Source organism: Pelmatolapia mariae, linkage group LG7 (assembly GCF_036321145.2).
Source record: "Pelmatolapia mariae isolate MD_Pm_ZW linkage group LG7, Pm_UMD_F_2, whole genome shotgun sequence".
Taxonomy (NCBI): domain Eukaryota; kingdom Metazoa; phylum Chordata; class Actinopteri; order Cichliformes; family Cichlidae; genus Pelmatolapia; species Pelmatolapia mariae.
Window position 1 is genome coordinate 26,370,753 of NC_086233.1, and position 16,683 is coordinate 26,387,435.

The following is a 16,683-nucleotide window of genomic DNA, read 5'->3' on the forward strand; positions in this document are numbered from 1 at the left end:
ATGACAAAAAAGAAATAACAGAAGGTATTAAAAGCTTCTTTTCAGTTGCCTGTGGCTGGAGTGACCAGCATCACTGTTTCATTCATTCTGACTTTTTTGTGGTGGATTAAAAAAAATAAAAAAAGACTGACTTTTCAGTGGGAGCGTCTTACCTGGACCTGCGGGATCTCCTGTAGGCACTGGGAAGGGAGTGTTTGCTCTTTGATCTCGATGCTGACCTGGATCTTGACCTCCTCTTGTGTTTTTTCTTCTTTTTGTCTTTGTCCCTCCCTTTGTTCCTATCCTTGTCTCTGTCTCTCTGTCTGTCCCTGTCTCTGTCTCGATCTCTGTTTCGATCTCTGTTTCGATCCCTATCTCGATCTCTGTCACGATCTCTGTCACGATCTCTGTCGCGCTCTGGACCTTTGGAGGAGGTAATATAAGAGGAAGATGATGATGACGAGACGGATGGGGGCTCCCTGCTGTGGTGGCTTCTATGGTTCTCCACAGACAATCTTTGATCCTGAGCATAAACAGGTGGTGCAGGGGCTACTTGAGGGGGTGCAGGATCGGCGAAAGCAGAAAAAGCTTCTTGCAGCTAAAGAAAGACAAAATGAGGACAGAGAGCAAACAAACGTCAGTATTATTTTGTTGTTTATTTCCCCCCACATGAACAGTACCTTCCTATATCTGATATTGTGGACAATTAACAAGCTTGTCTACTTAAAAAGATGAAGGCAATGGACAACCCTGGCTGGAATGTGTTTACCCCAGCTGGGGGAACACTGTGCAAGTAATTAGGTTAACTGGTGACAGATCAGTAACATAACTGGGTATAAAACGAGCATCTTAGAGAGCCATTGTTTCTCTAAAAGATAGACAGAGTTTCACCAATCTGCAAAACACATACGTCTACAAATTGTGGAACTATTTCAAAATCCATGTTTCTCTGTACAATTCTGAAGACTTTGAATATATAACATCAAAAGATTCCTGGAATCAGTATTGGATGCTTGTGCTCTTCAGGGCCTTGAGTGGTACTACATTAAAAACAGGCATAATTCTGTTATGGAAATCACTGCATGAACACAGCTCACCGTGACATTCACAAATGCAGGTGAAAGCTATATCATGAACAGAAGCCACATATAAACATGAACCACAAACGGCACTCTGGGCTAAAGCTCATTTAAAATGGACTGAGGCAAAGTGGAAAACTGTTGGTCAAATGAATTTAAATGTGAAATTTCTTTTTGGAAAACATGAATGCTCCGTCCTCCAGACTAAAGAGGAGAGGGAGGATGTGGCTTTTTCAATGCAAAGTTCAAAAGCCTGCATCTCTGATGGTAGCTTGCATATCTGGAAAGGTGCCATCAAAGCTCAAAGGTATATACAGGTTTTAGAGCAACATATGCTCCCATTCAGACAACAACTTTTTCAGGGAAGGTGTTGCATATTTCATATCATTCCATATTTACATCTAGATGAGGCCTTTCTCAGCAAGACATTGCTCAACTGCATACTGCATCTATTCTAACAGCATGGCTTCAGAGTAGAAGAGTGCGCGTGCTGAACTGGCCTGCCTGCAGTCCACACCTTTGACCAGCTGACAGCATTCGTTGTATCACTAAATTTACAATCCCAGAAGTCCCACAATTGTTGAGCAGCTAGCTACTATCAGACAACAATGAGACAATAGTCCTCTCTCAAAAGACCAACAACTGTTCTCCTCAGTTCCCAGATGTTTACAGACTGTGGTTAAAAAAAAAAAGCGAAGGGGGGGGGGGGGGGGGGGGGGGGGTTGCTACACAGTGGCCATGTCCCACCTTTTTTGACACATGTAGCTGCCATCAATTTTAATATGCCCTTTTAAAAAACAAGAAAAAGAAAAAGGACATATACTCCTAGAAATATTTGATATATTCTCTATTTTATATTGTAAATAATGATTGCATTTTGTTTTTATTCACATTTTACACAGTCCCACAAATGTTTTGGAGGTGTGGTTGCATTACACTATATTATGCTATATAGATAGCGGAGCTACCACAGGAAATATAAGGGTAAAATATGTCTAGTCTGTATTCATGTATGCTGGTTAAAAATGCTTAAGATAAATTTGATTAATTGTTTTCTTAATTTTCTAACTTGACTTATTTTCTGCTCTTAGACCCACAGCTGCACAGTGTCTACAATCACAAAAGGTGAAGAAGAAAAATGTATTTGAGGTTTTTTTTTCCTCTCTTTAGAGACAGTACTATAAATAGTCATATGCACACTGAAAGGGACATGGGATTGTAACAAGGCTGGCTCAGGAAAAGTGAAAGTTTCTTACTCTCCTGGGAAATTATTGCTCATATTCTCTCCTTTAAAACAGAAGGAAAACTGTGGTTACACAACACAGTGCAGCCCTCTGGCTACACACTGAGTTACAACTGTCAGCTGCAAAGTGCCTCTAATTACCCCAGTGTGAGTCTGTCTGTTCATTTTAGATTGGTCAGCTGCTGGATTCACACTGAAAAACTGGCTTCAGTCCATCAGCGGATTAAATATAGCAATAGATTTTCCAAGGACAGACTTTATCTAACAGGGTTAGGTCTTAGATTGCTCCTGAGACGGCCAATTTTAAATTTGTGTATATTCCCGGTACTAAAGGGGCATCTGGATGAAAAAGAACATCAAACGGCATCCTTTATGTGGTGAGATAAAAAAAAGATTATGAGTTCTGCAATAAAGCAATCCAAATAAATTTTTCCAACTTCAGCTTAGTATCAACAGAGCTGTCTGATGGATCTAATTCCCCTCACCCTCACCCATCTGCTAAAATTTGTAAGAAAAGAGAGAGAGAAAGGGACAAAGAGAAATATGGGGTGAGAGATGATGATGATGAAACAACATAAGAGAAGAAGCCAAAAAAAATAGAAAGAAAATGTGCTCATGACAGAAGAAAATAAGTGTCTTAAAACAGACAGAAGCAGAGAAATGGAGGATATTTATTACACTGCAGTTTTTACACCCAATCTGGTGTCTAGCTTGAGGGAGAGATAATGAAATGATAGGAAGAAACGATGGTTTCAAATTAGGATTGGCATATGGGAGGCTTATCCCAACACCAGGCACACAAAACGTCTGCCCTCTCACACCTGTTCTGGCAAGATATAGAAGTTCAGACAGTAAGAGGCGCGGGAAAGAAAAGTACTGTCCTGGGAGCATAAAGGAACAGAAGCAAAGGGAAACTACATTTTCCAAGTCTTTGAGATTTTTCGTATACTAAAAACGACCTCGTATATAATAATAAAGAAAGCATTTATCAGCTAAACCATGTGACCAACAGTGAAGAGCTCTTACACAGAGAATGGTCGTTAATTAAGCTGTCAGTTACAGAGCAAGCATTATCTGCTACTGTTGGTAGCCAGTTAGAGGACCGAAAACAACATCACTGCTTCATCATTGCCCTCCATTTCACTCCTCTTACCAACAGAACCAAAAGGTGCCATCTTGAGCACTGACATGTTCAAATGAAGCTGTAAGAGCAGCTGAATTAACACACCTATGTTTGACAAAAAGACCAAATCAGCTGAACAGATAAATGACACAAGCAAAGCCAGACTGAATCTGCACCAATCTTTGAGTATATCAATCTGCAGGAAACACAAAGCTACATATCCACCACCGTCACCAGACCTCGATGAGCCAAAATGTAATAAGAAATGGCTAAAACGGCAGCAAATCACAACACTGAAAGTGTCACTTGGAAAAGGATAAATTGCCTGGGCCTGAAACGCTTAGCCAGCGGGTTCTGTTTACTCATGTCAGTTTACACTATCCACTACACTGCTGCAGAATAATAACATGATGGGTACTATGGGAAACATGGAGCGCTTACATCAACAGTTCCAAGTCAGCTCATTTTGCATCGCATCAGCAATCACATCTGTCCTAATTGTACTAGTGGATGATCCTTCTTTGTGACCCTCCAAATTACTGCCCCTAGGATATTCACAACAATTCGTGTTAATCACATTAATCCCTTTCGATTTCCATACACTTGCAACAAATTCAGGTAAAATTTGTTCTTCAAAGTGACTCTCCAAATTAATAAATTGGTGAACATGTCTTACTTAAAGGGGGTTAATCTGCAAAAAGCTTTAATAGAAACTGAAAAACCTATTGAATCGAACAATTACACTGCACTACTGTCTGCCTTGAGGATGTGTGACTTTTTACAATGTCCTATTCAATGTGTACCTCATACCAGCATTACGTAGATTTTACTACTTTTTCCCACCACTGAAACAAAATATTTGAAGACTGAATACACACAAAATTCAAACTTTTTTTTTTCCAAATACTTAACTAGTACACAGCTAATTTACAGGAGGCTATTGGCCTGACTCTTGCCTTAGGATATTTACGCTCTGATAGCCACTGCAGAAGACGGAGAACATCTGGTAAAGAAAGAAAGAGCTGGCACAGTAGTGACAGCAGGCTGTCCGTTGCCACCTGGTCTAACAGGCAATATTCCAGTTCACCACAAATCAGTTGGGCTAACATGAGGAGCTGACATGCAACATCCATCACACAGACAGGCAATCTACACATCAAATGACCACTATCAGAGACTTATTTACACTATAAAGTATTGCTGCCTTTTTGTGACAGACAAAAGGCTTTAAAAATTTGCATTATTGCAACACCTTCGTAGTACTTCACAAAGGAGAATTTTAAAACAGAATCTCCGTACCCTACATGAGGTACGGAGATTTGACAAATAGAACAAAGGAGTGAAGAAAAGGAGTTTTCTATAATTCAGTTTGTATCTTTAGAGTGACACTGGGATTTGCTGATAGGCTCTGCACCTCTCCATTGGAGTCTATAAACATTTTAGGGAATCTACAATTTAGGTAACTACAGCTGCATTAAGAAATTTACATACATTCATCACAGGCATGTATGTCAGCCTAATTTTGGGCTTTTAATTATTTTTTTAACAGTTTTTTCCCCCCGGCTGGAATGAGTGTACAGCAGACAGCTTTAATGACTAGAAAAAAAAACTGGGTGCATTTTGTACTGTATTGTGTATTTTGGATTTTTAAATTATTTGTCTTGACATAAATGCTAGAGTTTATCGAAATGTGTTGGCTTTTCAGCACGGACCCAGCTTTTAAGATCAAGCCACATATTTTCAATAGGGTTGCGGTTGTGGATTTGGGAAGGACATTCCAGTAGCTTAATGAAGGCCTGCTTTATCCAGTCCAAAATCAGTTTTGATGTATATTTGGGATCATTGTTATGGTGGAACACCTGATACTGGTGTTTCTACCATTTATCGGTGAAGTTGACGAATTTGGAGGTAGTCGTCTCTCTTCACTACTCCATCCACTTTGTGCAATGTATCAATACCACTGGCAGCAAAACAATCCCAGAGAATGATGCTACCACCACCATGCTTACGAGCTGGTACAGTGTTCTTGGGTTTGAAAGGCTCGCTGAGGAGAAATTCAATTTCACCACAGTCATTTATATAGTTATACCAAGGACTCTAGAACAAAATGCAAAGAAAGTAGCATTTTCCACAAACTTTGAGTAAGAATAACAAAGCTTAGTTTAGGACTCGTGGCCGTGTAAATATGCATGCAAAATGTGGTGACTACATATGGTGGGTATGTGCCCTACTATATTTATGCCATTTTAGTTTTGAGTTAATGTAGACATGTGTAACACGAATAATGATTCATATTACACTTACTATCATTTGTTAAAAATAGAAACACACAGTGACGAACACTATGCAACCTTTGCAACCATTTACCAACCTCGAGTTGTGCACATGCATCTAGCTCAGCTCTCTTTGCCTCAGGTTCTCCAGCGAATGGGCTGCGGAGAGTCTGTAGGAAGAGTGCCGCCTTCCTCTTCCTCTCTGCCTGTAGCTGTTTCTCCTTAGACTCCTTAGATGCCTGGGCCAGCTTCTCCCTGGCTGCCGCCGCTAGACGATCCTCCAGTTTCTGCTTAGCTAAGTGACGAGAGATGAGAGGGTAAACACAGGAGACATGGTTGGATTGCAGGCATTGTCCCTTTTTTGTTTTTCTCACTGCCAGATATGCAGCTACTAAATGGCGGGAACAAAGGATTGACTTGCTCTGAGAGAAAAGTGAGAGAAAAGGAAAGCTTGTTCTGGTCACAAGTAAATTCCCTGTGGAAATAAAAGAATTAAAAAGAAGAGAGAGCAGAGGGACACGGAATGAAACATGAAGAGATAAACAGTGCAAGGAAAAATTCACATTTGTGAAGCGAAAAACAAGCAAAGACTATAAGAGTACATTTCTGCCCTTATTGTCACATTTAACTAAGGTAATGTCTGGCATTTTTCTGACTTTCCAAGTGCTGAAGACTGACAAAGTTTCTACTCTAAAAGATAAGGCCCGACGAAATCCCCGATGATGCATAATTTCATGCAATTCAAGGTTTGTACAGAGTAGGAGGGAACGTGGGTGGAGAAGAGAAGACAGGCATCTAACTGACAATGGGAGTGGAAAAAAATGCATGGTTTGAGAGATGAGGAAAGGAGATGAAGTGACAGAGATGGGTAGGGGATACATAGGTAAGCACAGCTAATGTAATGGGGCACAGGGAGCAACGGCATGAGCGAGCAAAAAAAAAAAAAAAATAGGGAAGACAAGACAGTATAAAAGCAACTGCTTGCGGAAAACAAGTTGTATAAGTTATGCAACCGCTGGGTCTACTGTTATCTCTTTGGGGTTAAAAATAGGCTGGCTGCTAAGGCAAATCATATTTGAGTACAATGAACAACAGTCAAGTGGAGCAGAATCGGTACCCTAGACACTGACATAGTCCTGCCTAGCCTCAATCTGACTCCTGTATTTATAGATACATTTGACTAATGTAATAGAACAATAAAACTAAACCAAACTCCTTACTTCCATTTACTTCTACTTCATCATTTGGGGCTCTGTCAAGTCGTTATTTCAGTCATGTATCAGGTAAACCGTCAAAAATGATCTACCTTTAACTGTTTTTCTCGGTTTAATGCTTAAAATATTTAATCAATATGCTTAAATTAAGACATGAAGCCTTGTGACTGTTAAAATAAAAGTTTATTAAAGCCTTTCTTGACTTCTTGCAAAGAGCCAGAAGCCCAAAAAGTGAGGCAGCAGGCATTTCCTGAATTCTCCTAGCTGGAGGCTTCAGGTCGTCTTTTATTTCCTCCAACAAATTAAGAAATGTCTCGGCAATCGATATGTTCTGCCAAACACCTTCCTCAGGCATTTCAAATAAAGTACCTCAAGTGGAGAAAAATTCTCTTTCTTCTACCCCACACGCTCTTGTTCGTCACAGAGCCCATTCTTAGCAGCAACTACTGCATTCATATCACGCACAAAATGGGTTACGCCACATTTTTGAGTGTTGGGGTGCACTCACCATCTTTAGTCAATATCAATTCCATGTGAATGAAATAAAATAATGAAATGAAAATTGTGTTTGTACAAAGACTAAAATCACACACATTAAGTCGAAAATGATGGCAGTCTGAACAATTTATGCAGCTCTCCCTAAAAACCGGACATGATGGCGCTGTTCCAGGCCATCAACACAGATTAGTGTTTTGCAGCCTGCCACCGTTTCTCCTATCTGATCAAGTTAGGCCTGCTGACTGACAGCCACTTTGCCGTACAGCAAAACCAATTCAGTCAGCTTTTTATTAGGGTCTTCCAGTCTTTCTCTTTTGTCTGTCAGCTCCAGGAGAGGCCATTACACTCCAAGAGTGTTCCACTGAACCTAAACGGCACCCATCAACTATCTTGATGCTGAAAAGTTACACATTTGTCTTTGATTGTCTGTCCGTCTATCGTTTCAGGCTCCGTTCTGCAGCTAAGAGATTATTACTCTTGCTCTCTATCATCAGACAATGCGGCATTCTTACAGACCTAAAATGTCTGTTGGGCATTAACTGACAAAAAGGCCGGCATGTCAAACACATCTCTCTGACAAGCATGGGGACAGACATTTAATAACACAGGTTTAAGTCATCAGGGAAGGTGTCCAGTTTTGCTGAAGCTAGGCACCAATTGCAGGTTTCTGAAGTTGTCAAATTATAACAAGATTTAAAAAAAAAAAAAAAAAAAAAAAAAAAAAAAAAAAAAGAACTTCAAGTACATCTGTTTTCAGATTCCAATAAAATCAATTCAGAAATACATAAATAAACGATACAGCTTTAAAATAAATAATCGAGTGGATAAAAAGTTTTTGAATAAGTGACTAACCCTGAAAACTTAATGGGCAAATTCTTTTCTTTTGATTTTTAAAATCTTTCAATCGTTTGTGAAGGACATTCTGTAAAAACTATTACAGCACTATCGTCAAAGCCCTGATCAGACCACACAGTGTAAACTTCTTGGAGAACAAAGGGGGGATTTTCTGTGTATGCATTAGGATGCAGTATTTCTATATTTTAGGCAACATATTTTCTGTTGGAAGACTTTGCTGAGCCAGCATGATGACATTCTATATCTATAATTCCATTATGCCTTTGGGGGAGATGTATATCATGCACTTTACTATACTATATAGCTAGATTCTTACCTTAGGGTACACCCTGTTAAGGGAATTTATAATTTAGACTTTTGTGGATTTATGCATCTTCTCACTTCTTTTTTTTAAATTTATTTTCTACCAACCCTCCCAAAAAGCCAGAAGGTGTGAGAGAAATCACTTGGAAGCTGAGCTCATTTACTGAAACAAAAACCTCACTTTTAGCAGACCTGCATTAAATCGCCATCGAGCTGGGGAAATCATCCCGTTTTTCCAATATCCTATCAACTGTACAGGCAGTGGGGCAGTTTGAGAGCACAAGAATATTTTATGACTTGTCCAAAATTATTCTCCAAATATATTTTATACTGCTATCTGTTGCAGACATGGCTAAAATTAGCATTTAAAGAGCTACAGAGCTTTCATACAGTCATTGCATTATCATTTTTTTTTAGACCTTTACCTTGCTTTGCTTCTAACTCCTCCAAACTGAGGGTGGGTTTCTTCTCTTCTGGTACGCTGACTGGAGGAGGCTCCTTATCAATCATCTCAGCTCCACCCATCACAGCTTCCAGCCCCTCCTCTTCCAACAACTTCAAGCAAACACATCAGAATTTATTCTTAAAATGGTACTAAAACAAAAATGAGTTTTAAATATGCAAAAACTACCCCAAGATCTAAAGTGAGTGCAATAAACAGTCAAAGCTGAGCTAGACCTTGTCCTCATCCGAGTCATCGTCCAATCGAACTCTGTTCTTTTCCAGTGGCAGCATGTCATTTTCCTTTGCCTTGATGGCAAAAGAGATGGGCGCAAAAGAGCCTGTAATGGCACAAAGACACGAGTTAAAATGATTTGAGAAAAGACCAAAAAGGATTCAGGTGAGCTGATATTGGAAAAAAAAAACATTGCACAACTGGATTTATTTCTTGACAAATCCAAGTTAAAAAGAAAAGTGAAGTATGGAAAACATTCAGGAGAGACCAGACTTTTGAAAAATAAGGGACAGACAATAAGAACACAGAAAGACAGATGAACATGAGAGAGACTGACATGCACAATGAAAGGTAGCATTTTATAATCAAATATCTGTGGTGTACTGGAGATGAAAGAGATCTATTGTTTCCCATTCCCCCACATAACCTTAATATAAGATCCTGATTCTTATTGTGGAGGGCTGGATAGTTTACTTGTGCAACTAATCCAACTAGTTATTAGTTTTGCCTTGCGTGCACCCTGATATACTGCGTCTGAGGAGTCTGTGAATGCGGGCCTTAATTTGAATATGCGTGCATGTTTACGGCTCCCGCCAGCGTAGTGGTAAGCAGACTCTTTCATCTTTGCATAGCCATTTCCGGCCTGATATTACCAAATGAAATTGCCCGCATAAATACCAACAGACTCACAGGCGGCTATGCAGAGACAACAGTATATGACACATACAAACATCCACATGCACACCAGAGCAAATATACTCATATTTCCCCAAAGGCTTTGCATCCCATTCACTGAAGTAATAAACTAAAAAAAGGGAGAAAAAAAACGCCCAAAACAAAACAAAAAACGAAAAGTGCAAGCAGCCCTGCGATCTGAGAATGAGTTTATTTTTGCATGAGTTTGTGTCCTACCTTTTGTCAACGTGGCTGCCTTGTCTGACTGAAGCTTATTAGAATCCTCTACCTCTTCGCTCTAGATGATGAAGCACGAGAGAATAAGGAGAGAAAATGAGAAAAGGATCAGCCTGCTTTTCTTTAAAATGTTAAAAGCTAAGCCATTAACATTTTCCAGAGGCTTCACAAATTCTGTATATCTAAACCTTGTTGCATTTTTCAGCAATGAATCCACGTTATGGGTAAACCAGTAGAACAAGAGACAGATGGTGTTGTAAATGATATTTCTTGGGAACTTGCATGCCTTCATTTTTATAAAATGTACTGTAGATTTGATATAAAGCAGCACAATGCAAAAAAAAAAAAAAGTTGGTGCTGGGAAAGTTTTTAAAAGATATACTGTCTATCCACTGTACAAGTAAACAATATTTAATTGGCTGGGTGGTTGAAAGAACCAACCTTTAGTGTTAGTGTATGTTATAGTCAAGGTATAAATTCAATGATGCATGGATCACTGAATGAGTCACTCCTGTCCTTTGGTTTCCAATGAAACAATAACTCTTGTGTATAATTATTGTAATTATCCATCTGCAGGGACTTTCACAGTGCGATAACTATTTTTTTTCAGGGTATTACAACTTAAAACCAACTTGACAAGTCTGAAAGACATCTGAAGAAAAAAAAAAAAAAGGGAACAGACGAAGGCACATTACATTTTCTCCACATAGTTTAAGTAGTTATTAGAAATAGTTCTCCAGGCTTCTTGCAGGACATTCAAAGCTCTTCTTTGGATGTTGGCTGCCTTTTGTTCTGTTCTCTGTCACTGCTTCAGTAATGTTGAGGTCCAGGCTCTGGGGAGGCCAATCCATGACTGGCCTGTTTTTCTATCCAGTGTTTGGGATCATTGTCAATATTAAAAATAAAGCTGTTGTTGCCAATTAGACACTCTCCAGATGGTATTGCACGGTGGATCAAAGTATGATGGTATTTTTCTGTGTTGATGATTCAGTTTTGGCAAGATCCCCAACACCACTGGCTAAAATGCAGCTCCAAACCATGACAGAGCAGCTACCAGTTTATACATGGCTTTAGATACTCACTGCAGGACCTCTCATGACAATCATCTTGTTACTATTATAATACTTTTGAAACTTGGCTCTTTTTGAAGTCGTCTGTTATATGTAGACAGAAAACTCGTTAATCCTTTGAGTTAGGTGCCTTTTTTAATGCTTGAATGCTTCATAGGTCAGTGTTAAGTGGCTTAACAAACCAAAAACAACATTCCTTTGAAAATGGTCGGGTAGCCAGTGCATGAAGAAAAGCTTTCAAAGACAGCCTGCAGAACTATTGCTCAAGACCACATTAAACAATTATAAGAAAGTCTGATTTCGTGGAAGCAAAATATAAAGGAATGAGAGGTAGCTCAAGGATACCACTGACAATAGCTCGGGAATGTGATGAGATGTCAACTTTTATTTCCCACTGAGCAAGTGCATAAGAAGAAGGAAATCATTAACTTGTGTGTAGCAGTAGTCCCCTAAGATAAATGAGAGTTTGTTCCTGCACTCATGTCAACATCAGCACCTCTTGTATCTAACTGGAGAACACAGCACTTACTGGAAAATCATTGGTCCTTGAATATGGTTTGAGGGGGAAAGACACTGTTGACTCATATCCTTCAAATACTTTTGTTAGGAAAAAATTATAGTAAGAAATTAGATAAATTAGATAGCAGACAAAGTCTGTGATTTAACAAAGAATTCACTTTTAATTATTTTTAGTTTATTTCATTAGATAAATAGTAATTTCATTTCCTCAATTTTTCTATCAACTTCCGAAGCTGTATTCATCACAGCAAAACCTTCTGCACTGCAACGAACATTTTCTTTTTGTTTTATAGTAGGAAAAAATTAAAAACAGATTTTTGAATATTAACTGATACACCTTAAGTAGTTAGGCATTTCATTAAGCACTCAATTCTCTGAATGATAACTGTTTATAACTCAAGATCAATTAATATCATTTTTACAAGTTTAATTTCACTTCTCGTTCTCCGTTTTCACTCCCATGTACTTAATTAGAATCGAAATTACACCCTTACGTTGCCTTCTAAAATTCCTCTGTTTGGTCTGTTACTCCTTAAATCAACAGAGTATCTTCACAAAGCCTTTTTTAACAGGCTTGTGTGCACAGACCAGATCAACAGAAACCCTCTGTAGTAATACCTGTGGACCAAGTGCTCTTAGCTGCTATCCCAAATTTAAACTACTGATGGGATGAGATGGAAAATTGATGATGAAGCCAATGCCACAGGAGGGAAAACCCTCATGAGAAACATTTTATCATGTTTGAAGAATGCTTCAAAGGCAACTATCTACTATTCAGCTGTAATTGAACAGTGCTTTCAACAGTCAAAGCACTGTGAAACGCCCAGAGAATAAAACTTAAGAAAAAAAACAACTTTCAAGTCAAAGCTTACAGGAGAAGCACACTAAAACATTCTGGAATAACCTCAATTGTAAAATGCAGGAATTTGATTGCTCTCACAATTACACCTTTCACTTAGCTTTTACAGTCCTTAAGTAAACGTATCCGCAGGTAACTCTTGAACACAGAACAGTTAAAAGGGTAATAATCCCTCCTTTTCTGGTGCAGCGCTCCAAACTTGGGCTACTCAAGGAAATTGGTTGGATTTCATAGAGCTTTATAGCAACACATTTTAATGCTTTCCCACAGCCTACAATTGACCCTTTGCCAAATGAAATAGATTGAGGTCCCAGCTTTCATTCATTTCTCTGATTTGTTCCAAAAAACACTTTAGCCCCTATTGACATTAAACTGTCAACTCAATATAAAAGTAAATTGGAAAACAGGCACAGCTATTGTGACATTTTGTTTTTGAAAATTAAATCAATTTAATCTCACTGAAGATTTGTCACATTATAGTTTTCTAGCAAATACAGAACATTGTACTTGAGGCGCAAAATTGATTTAATCATGGTTAATATAAATCAGAGGGAATGAAAACAGCTGTGCTGTAGACCTTACATGTGTATGTGTCAAGTGCTATGCGTAAATTCAACCTGTCAGCTTGTATCCCTGATATAATATCCTTACAAATCTGACTTCAGTTACTTTTTATTTCAAAAAAATAAATAATCTGTTCTAGGTGCGAATTCTAATCCCAGTTAGACCGTCACTGAGATACACCAATGTTTTATTATGTATTTATTTTTTAATTATAAGATGCTTCCATAACTGATGCAAAAATGAAAGCATCCATTCAAATATTGAAAGCTTGGGCTTTCAGAAGGTGTCACATTCAACCTAGAATATCGACATAAAAGTGTGAGGAAGGTTTGGACTATTTACAAAAAAACCTCCTTTTAATATAATTTCGTTTATACACTAATAAAGTGAAGAAAATTTCAAATATTAAACATTTTATTGATACTATATGAAGCAACATTAACTTTTTTCATCAAGTATGAAACTACAAATAATAGCACTGACTGAGAGCAGCAAACCTCATCCCATTAGCCAGCAAAAAATAAACACAAGACAGATTTTCTGATAGAAAAAGCCAAGCACTGCTTGTTGAAACAGCCTGTGTTGTGTCATAATGGACCACACTTCTTTGCACTCTGACAAGCTAATAAATTTGATTTGACATAAAACAAATCGCTCCTTACAAAATTCACTTACTTCTTACCATTTCTTTCTAGCTCTGACATAAAGCCAATATATAGTATATGAAATATGCTTATGTATTCATACGTATGAAGGATCTCTCCATCCATCCATCTATTTCACTGTTGACATCACAGAGGCATCTCCCGAGAGCAAAAAAAAAAAAAATGGACTGGTAGCGATCTGACTTACAAACAGATGAGAGAACACCAATGCTCAGCTTGGAAACTCAAAAAGCTCCCAAGCGGAGGGACACTGAGCATGTTAAGCAATTTCTCAGTAACTCAACTTAATATCTTATTTTTTGATCGCTGTAAAATACCAGATGAACTCAAAGTGAATCAAATTTCTAAAACATGGGAGACATTTCTGGTAACAGGTGGGATTATCTCAGCAGCAAAACTTTGAGCTTTAGAAATGTTGAAGGTACAGACTGAAAGACAAGTTAAGCTGCTGAGCTAGTGTATTACTTTGCTTCTCAGTAGGATGGCTGGATCCACCTCTTGTCATTTAATCTCGTCCTTGTTCCCTGCGTTATCCTCATTTATCATTTCCAAATTCTGGTTAAAGATATCTGTAGTGGATACGCAACAAAAGGAACTAATTTCAAAGTTGCAAAAGCATTAATTTAAGAAAGAGAAACTACAAATAAGATGACGATAATCCCAAGCATACCTGAAAACCATGAACTACATCGAGAAGCACAAGCTGAGACTCCCCAGTGCTCTAACTTTACATCTGCAGGCAGATTTTATACACACTGAGGGCAGGACAGACTAAAAATATCACATATGGAGCCCATCATTCAAGCGCAGCTGAAAATTCTAAGATCAACAATACATGGGGAAGAAACAGTAAGAAAAAGGAAATCATAATACACATACTGACCTAGGAGATTTCGCTTAAAGTCAAGTCTGATTAATTGATTATCAATCTTATTTTGTTTGTGTAACATTTGTCCCTACTCTAGCACAGAACGTCTTCTTTGGTACTTTCTATTGTGCATTTAATGTCGTCGCTCTGGATGAAATCTTTGAAATTTAAAAACTTTCCATTGGTTTGGTTTAGTGATTTTTGAAAAATTAGTCACACTGATCTTTCTGTAAGAAACATTTCTTCACAGTCTTTGTAAAACTGCTTCTAGTCAGTGTCCATGACAGCACCGCTGCTTGTGAGCCACAGCTTTATTAAGCTCTTAAGGGCTTTATGTGGTAATCTTGATCATTTATGGATCTGTAGCAGCGGTGATGCAAATGAGAGTACTGCTTCAGTGCAGTCATTATTAACTGTTATAATTCATTATTATTCATTATGTAGGAACAATATTTAATACTTAGAAGTTTCATGTCTGTAAAAGTAGGTATACCATTAACCAAACCACACACCTTCCAGGGTATTAAAAAAATAAGTAATTAAAGTTTTGATTGAAGGAACCAAGGAACCATTGGTAAAGTAAGCTAAAGAGAGTTAGATTAATACGCACAGAAGCATAATGTATACAGCGCAATGCTTATATTACCTCTGGCAAGCCTTTTCCTTCCTTTTGCATGAAGTATTTCTTCTTAAATTCGTAATAGGTGTTGTATTGATGCCAGGACTGCAGAAATTCAAACCTACAGTGCACAGAGAGAAGAAAACATACAAAGATGAGAGGCGAGAGCTCAGAAAAATGAGCCGGGGGATGATAAAGAGGTTATGCGATATCTGATGGCAAAATTACTAATAAGAGTTCCTAAAAGTGAGACCTGACTGGAACAGCAGGTTTATTTCTGGTGAGAAAACTTACCGCAGATCATTCTTGGCACGGACGCTCGCCTCAAACTTCAGACCATTTCTTGCAACGTACTCAGCCAGCTTGTCTATGACCGGCTGGATGTCGGGTGGTGGGGGAATGATGGCTGCTGCTGATGGGGTGGAAACTGGAAGTTCAGCTTTTGAGCTGTTTGGAGGGGAAATTTAAGATGTGAATACAATTTATCTTTTAAAGTTTCAACTTTTAATATGGCATCATTTTCATTCTTGTATTTAAATACACTATGTAATAATTGAATTTAAAATTTAATTTCAGACAAGATAAGCAAAACACTAACTTAGCTTTTTGGGTAAATAACAGTCATCATTTTGCTTGATCAAGGTTCTTAAAGAAAACACATTTAATCATTTCTGATTAAGGCAAAATTAAAGAAAAGTGAAAAGCGTTTCCATGCAGTGTCAGAGCCCACCTGATTTCTGGTACACTTGCTGGAGGAACAGAGCTGGAGTCCTGAGTGGGGGCTGTAGCTGCTGTTGCTACTGTGACAGTTTCAGGAGGGGTGGGTGCAGAGCCCAAATTAGCCACGGCCTCGGTAGAAGCAGGTGGTGCCATGACAGCTGAGGTCATATTGTTATAGTATGAGGTGGCATCTATACCTGGGGGAGGCGGAGCTAAGCAGAACGATCCATCTGGCAGCATGTAATATCCATAGTACACTGCTGCTGAAAACAATTGAGGCAGGAATTAGATCAAATACACATGTCTCCAAGAAACTATTTAACTGTGTGTGATAAAACAGAAACAACACCCCCACCAAAATGAACTAAATATATCATATATTGTCAGTTGATGCCTCTTTGTTAAGAAACAACTTTCACATTTATACCCAAACATGCTGTCGCCAGTCATATGAACATTTATTTAGCCAGGAAAAGCTTCGGTGGTATCCAAATATAAAATATCTAAAGTTAAATAGCAGCACACGTCTGAAAACATCCTCACACACTCACTGCTAAAATGCTGCCACCTGTTGGTGGAAATCTGTTCAATTCTGCAGCTGATAACCACAAAATGTACCTTTACTGACTGACATACATGGATGA

At 38.4% G+C, this 16,683-nt stretch overlaps 1 protein-coding gene across 6 annotated transcripts in view; it reads right to left on the reverse strand.

Moving 5' to 3' along the window:
* Positions 1 to 16,683, reverse strand: part of sfswap (splicing factor SWAP) — a 50,311-nt gene that overhangs the window by 14,919 nt on the left and 18,709 nt on the right. For 3 of the 6 annotated variants that reach the window (XM_063478677.1, XM_063478681.1, XM_063478683.1), the window contains 8 exons: positions 16,050 to 16,302; positions 15,614 to 15,766; positions 15,347 to 15,440; positions 10,156 to 10,216; positions 9,246 to 9,349; positions 8,993 to 9,122; positions 5,796 to 5,992; positions 153 to 577 (listed from right to left, as the gene is read on the reverse strand). In XM_063478677.1, the coding sequence (XP_063334747.1) occupies positions 153 to 577; positions 5,796 to 5,992; positions 8,993 to 9,122; positions 9,246 to 9,349; positions 10,156 to 10,216; positions 15,347 to 15,440; positions 15,614 to 15,766; positions 16,050 to 16,302 (1,417 nt within the window). The remainder of the gene's footprint in view (positions 1 to 152; positions 578 to 5,795; positions 5,993 to 8,992; positions 9,123 to 9,245; positions 9,350 to 10,155; positions 10,217 to 15,346; positions 15,441 to 15,613; positions 15,767 to 16,049; positions 16,303 to 16,683) is intronic. The other 3 variants (XM_063478680.1, XM_063478679.1, XM_063478678.1) reach the window with 3 other exon arrangements.